Raw genomic sequence first — 6,000 nt, forward strand, 5'->3', positions numbered from 1 at the left:
TAGCAAGTTATCAGGACTCAGTTTCGAGGCCCATCAAATGTATTTAACGCTCAGTTCTAAGTTAATCTGATTGAAGAGGAGCCGCAATGCTCTCCTTTTGTCTCGTACATGAATCACATTTTCTGTGTGTGGAGCAAATCGTCTTTTGTATAGCTGCAGCTCATGCCAAATGCCGTGCAGCAGAGGCTGCATGCAACAACGCTCCAACTACAGACTATTTGAAATTGGGTATTAGCTCTCAAAACAGTTATTTAGGGGTATTTGGGGCCGTTCAGTGTTCACCGTTCGCCGTTTACCGTTTACCGTTTACCGTTCGTACAGTGCCAAAGCGGCCAAAATGTGGCCACAAAGCGGCCAGCAAATGCGCCCAGCAGCTGGCCAACAAACTCAACAGCGCCACACAGGGGGGCAGAGTGGACCGAGGGCCACCGGACAGTGGGCAATGGGCCACAAAAGCAACAAATCGCCCGAGCGCTAGACAACAAGAAGCTAAATGGCAAATGAAATTGCAAAACAAAGATGAAAAGTCGGCAAAGAAATAAAACTCAATGGACCAGAGCCACAGCCAGAGCCAGAGGATAGAATCACGGCAACTAATAAATACCCTCAATCAGTCAATCAATTGTATAGATACGAGAGGAAAACCAAGCTTAGTGCCATAACAGTAATGGAAATAGTAGCTAAGGGCATTGAATATCTGGTAACTGAAGGCTATTTATGATTGATGCTAGCTGTTATTTAAGTGATGCTCCATGATTGATAATAAATGATTGATCAATCAATTAAAGATAGTTGATTCAAGATTGATGGTTTATCACTGATGACTGACGATTATTGATCGATGATTGATGACTGATAATTTACGTTTGGTGAGTAAGGATTTGGAGCTGATGATTGATGATTGAAGGTTGCTGCTTAATCATTGATGATTGATAATATGTGTTTGATGATTAAAGATTGATGATTGATGATAGATGATGGATGATATACGTTTGATGATGAAAGATGGCGGATCCATGATTGATGATTGATTATATATCCTCGATGATTGATGGTCAAAGATTGATGATTGAGAATTTATATTATTGATTGATTATTGATTATTAATAATTGGTATTTAATGATTGATTAAGGATGATTGATATAGGATAAGGATCATAAGGATGATGATATATATTGATGATGGAAAAGTAATGATTGATCATAGATGACCAAAGTCTAGAGATTGATTATTGGTAACTGACAATGTTTTGTTGCTGATTGAATATATATGTTTCATAATAGATAATCACTAATTAAGTGATTATTAAGAATAAGTGATTGATGACTGATGATTGATAACAGATCGTTTATGTTATTTAAAACTTATGTAGTAAATCTCAGTTATCATACGCTCTTGAAGCTCTTGCCCTCTAGCCCACCCTCGCCATAGTTCACTGCTCTTGCATTATGAACTCAGTGCTATATCGAATCGAAGAAAACTAGTTAACTATAATGCATTTTGGCAGACAAAACTTGATTGCTTTGTGTTAGCACGTCGCGACGCTCGGAAGCCTGTAAGTTGGGGTACTCCCATCGAATGTTAGAGTAGATATTAGTAGATGCAGATGGAGTCGCCCGATGCGACTCGAACAAAATGCAAATAAAAAAGGGGACTTTGAATTAAAATGGAAGCTAAAAGTTGGAATAGGAATTGGCCAAACGAAATGGCAGCATGAAATTTTGGCTGTATTCGCAGGAGCAGGAGCTCCCTATCGTTTCCTTGGAACGAGCGTCTTCTTGACAGCTTGCCCTGGTGCCCGACTGGTAGAGTCGTAATTCTTTCACACACACATACACGCACGCACACACGCATTCCGACTGCGCTGCTTGTCGACATTTTGGTAATAAATTGAGTTTTATGGCAGTCATATTATTCTTTATTAGTGGCTAAGAATTGTTGCCTTTTGTTGGCTTTGTGCAAACGACGTCTCAACCGGGCCACCCTAACCCACCATAGAGACGCCACCTGCTCAGCGAACATTGCCATTGCCACGCACACTCCCATTCCCATTCCCATTCCCATTCTCATTCTTATTCACATTCACATTCACAATTACATTCACATTCCCCTTTCAGACATTTCTCCCACTCTGTCTATCTGCGTTTGTGTGTGTGTGTGGTTGTAAGTGGTGCCAAGTGGCTCCAGCGGCTGCTTAATTAATTTGCCTCAACACAATGAACTTTGTCAATGCTCAACAGCCCAAGAAAAAGTCTATGCAAAGTCAAGGCTGCTGGATATCAGAGCCCTAACCCGTCGAGGCTCCTCCGTCGAATCAATCAAAGTGACACAAAGACAAAAAGGGAACCATCTCGCCCCCGACAGCTGCCCCATTAAAATGAATCAAGAATGCGAATACACAAGTCCTAATTGAACATTAAATTAGGTACAAAGCGAAATAATAAGCCAACTGGCGATGATATATGGCCTACCCTAAGGAGCTGTAATCAGTTTTCCCACAGTTAAGGATGTTAGGCCATACGGAATATTATGAAAACTTGTTACTTAAGAATCCTTGCTGCGAGATGAGGTAGCTGGCAACTGCGAAGAAATATGGCCCTGGCCTTCACGATGTATTCCTTTGGAAATTGTTTATCCGAAGATTAACTGCCTCAAACAGTTTTGCTGTGGAAGTTTGCATGAGTCCGTGGCTAAAACTAATCAGCCTATAAAGCTTGCCTAACAAAACTCCGATGAGCGGAAACACTACCTTAAATATAAATAGTTTGTAGCCGAGCTCTGTAGAGGGAGTTAAGAAACCTTTGGGAATTCCATAAAGTGACTTGGTCTCTTCAGTAGTTCTCTCGCCAATTTCTGTTTCAGTTGAAGTTGAAGTTGAAGCTATGCGGGTTCATCAACGTCAGTCGAACCAGTTGAAATGCATGAAAAGCGTTACAGCTTAAAGTTCATCCCGAGCACAACTGCTCGTCCTTCGACATACGCAAACAGATGATCCTTGAAAGTGGGGCTGTCAAAACCGCCAAACAGTAAGTGGAAAACTTGCATCTCATACACACACACACACACACACACACGCGAGAGCGCGCGCGATGTTGCCCATTGTGGCGAAACACTCGGCGGGTGGCTTGGAAATTACATAATGTTCTCGCTTGTGTAATTTATCATCTTCAGGCGCAGAGCGCGAGCGAGTGGCGGTTTGGGGGTAAACTCAATTCTGGTAAACCTTTTAGGCAAAAGTTGCGCACAAGCGCCGGCAGGTGGCGCCTTTAATGATTAATTGCTCAATTGGAGCAGGAAATTTTCGCCAGCTCGCAGTCCACACTCCATGCTCTGCTCCCCGCCCAAGCCATCGCCATACACTCGTACCCGTTGACAGAGCAGCGACGGCGACAATCTAAAGCAATTCACTTGAGGCATGCAACGCGAAGGCGTTGACAGTCGCGCCTCAGCTGAGCTGCCTTCTAATTGTCAGGCCCATCTCCAACTAGACAGCTAATTGTAGCCTATCTGAAGCGTTGAGTATCTCGTGTATACCTTGCTATTGACCTTGGGGCATTTGGCTCTGCCTTTGTCCCGAGACACTTTCAATGCCAGCCAACTGGCCATTGACGTCTTATCGATAATTCAAAACAAAGTTGGCACACAAAGTGCCTAATTGCAGCATTGATAAAGGACAACTCAAAGAGCGAAGGATTGCGCAAGAAATTTTAAAAAGAAATAAGCCTTGAATGCCATTCACCTGAATTGGACAGTGAGCCCAAGGGCTCGCTAGTTGAGCGCCTTGCGTAAGTAAATATCTACAAAGACACTTTGAATGGCCTTATTATTTAGTTATAGTCAAAAGAGCTGCAACTTCTTGGAAACTGCCATTGATTCGGTACACGATATAAGCCAGGAAGTTGCTCTGCAGGTGCTGCTTGCTTAGCTGGTCATAAAGCTAAGATCCGAGCAGAGACAGATTTGGAGATATAAAACAATATTTTATATTTATATATATATATTATAATATATTAGAAGATTGAGATGTGCACAGGAGTGGAATGAAAGGAGCTGAATGGATTCGGCTAAGGAGCTGCCAACTCGTTTTTTGTTTCATCTTAATAATTACTGCTCTTCCGCTTGTCTACAGCTACAGTGAACAACTGTCTTTCCTTGGGTAGAGCCTGGATTGATTGATGATTGCATTGACAGTGGACGGACGCTGCCAACTCGCCTTGCTTGCCAGCTGCCAACGCGTTGCCATAGGCCTTATGGAATCCTATTGAGGCGCTGCCAACTCGTCACTCAGTCATTTTTTTTTTTTAGAGCTTCCCGGCACTGAGACTAGTTTCAGCAGCCAACTCCTTTTACTTAAATTTCCAAGCACATTTCACACACATCCAAGTACAGCAGACTTTTTTAAGTAGAGCCAAATTTTGTTCGACAGCTAGAAACAGCAAGCGGAGAGACAAATGGATACCGAAGTGGAACTGACCAGCGCATTGCTGCAGGCAACCGATACGCAGCCGGCGGTCCAGCCAGGCGAAAGTCTGCCCTGGCCACAAGTTGTGTACCTTTACCAGCCGCTGGAGGATTCGCAGCTGCTGCTGCCGGAGCACGCCAGCTGCCTGGCCGTGAAGACCTATTTGCGCATGTGCCGCCTGCCCTATATGGAGCGCCAGTGCGACAATGCGGAGTTCATGTCGCCGGGCGGGCGGCTGACCAAGCTGCCGTTGCTACGCCTTGATCACCGCCTCTTCACCGAGTTCGAGCCGATTGTGGGCTATGTGGAGAGCACGCAGCTGGACCATGCGCTCAGCTCCTGGCTGGACGCCGAGGAGCGCGAGGATATGCGCAGCGAGGTGACGTACGTGGAGAACACCTTCACCCTGGCCGAGATGCATCAGTGCTACAGGGAGACGCCGATATTCGCGAATTACACACAGCCGCGCATCGGCGCCGCCCATCCGTGGCCCTTGAGCAGCATTCGACGACACGAGAAGTCCGAGGAGGCGCTGCGCCTGCTGCGCGTCTATCAATGGCACGATCTGGACGCACCCGGGGTCCAGATGCAGTTGCAACAATGCTGCAAGCTGCTCAGCGACAAGCTGGAGGCGAACGAGGAGAACGCCGAGCTCATCGCGGGCTACCTGTGGGGCCAGCAGCTGTGCGAGCTGGATGCCCTCGTCTTCGGTCATGTGACGGCCATTCTGGCCAGCCAGCTGGTCAGCCCCATGCTGGCCGACACAGTGCGCGCCTACCCGCGCCTCGTCGCCCACAGTCGTGGCATCGATCAGGCCTACCACCAGGGCAAGCAGCTAGCGAACGAGGACTAGCAGCGAGCAGCAGCTCTTAAAGCGTATTAAAGTCAGAGCCGAAAAAAAGAACCACAAATTTAGCTGAAGTGAACGACTACGGAATACCCTTTTAAATGCAACTGATACTCTGGACGGTGCAAGCTCCTCGACTGTCAAGGCCCGTAAGATAATGTGTAGAGTGTTAGCTATGTCGGCTAGGTGCAACCTTTTCACTTATTATTGTTACTTTTACTTTTTATGGAGCTGGGGTACTTGGAGCACAATCAAAAATATGCAAAACATTTACAATAAAAAACAATAAAAAAGAAGTGCGAGGTGCAAGGTGCGAGGTGCGTCGAGGTCGTGGCGGGGCCCGGAAGGACGGGACGGGCGCCTGGTTTATGGGCAAACAGTCAAAGAGATAAGACAAAGTACGCAAAGCGAGCTGCCTATCCAGTTGCGAGTCTGGCAAGGATTTGGGCTTTCAATTTAACTTTGTAGCCAAGCAGAGAGCCCACCCACCCCCATCCAGCTCGCTCACAGAAAATGTCTGTTCAATTTTATGACTTGCCCCAAAGGCAGCCAAGCCAAGCCATGTGACACGACCGTCATCCTTCTCAGCCATGCCACACCCCTCCTTCGCCATCTAGGGGCAACCCCATCCCCATACAACCCAGCGAGCTTTAGCTAGAGTCCGTTCGACCTTTGGGGGCTGCTGCGCTG

General features: G+C 46.3%; 1 protein-coding gene across 1 annotated transcript; it reads left to right on the top strand.

The window, feature by feature from the left end:
• The first annotated feature begins 4,262 nt into the window (after positions 1–4,262).
• LOC111598162 (metaxin-2) lies at positions 4,263–5,588 on the top strand. The gene has a single exon (XM_023313251.2). It carries the CDS (start codon positions 4,453–4,455, stop codon positions 5,314–5,316), a length of 864 nt encoding a protein of 287 aa, XP_023169019.1. The 5' UTR covers positions 4,263–4,452; the 3' UTR covers positions 5,317–5,588.
• The last annotated feature ends 412 nt before the right edge of the window (positions 5,589–6,000 follow it).

The sequence above is a fragment of the Drosophila hydei genome, unplaced genomic scaffold, assembly GCF_003285905.1.
Source record: "Drosophila hydei strain 15085-1641.00,03,60 unplaced genomic scaffold, DhydRS2 tig00000090-arrow-arrow-pilon, whole genome shotgun sequence".
NCBI lineage: Eukaryota > Metazoa > Arthropoda > Insecta > Diptera > Drosophilidae > Drosophila > Drosophila hydei.

Excerpts from the sequence above, each read along its gene's own strand:
- LOC111598162 (XM_023313251.2), top strand. The coding sequence starts at position 4,453 with ATGGATACCGAAGTGGAACTGACCAGCGCATTGCTGCAGGCAACCGAT.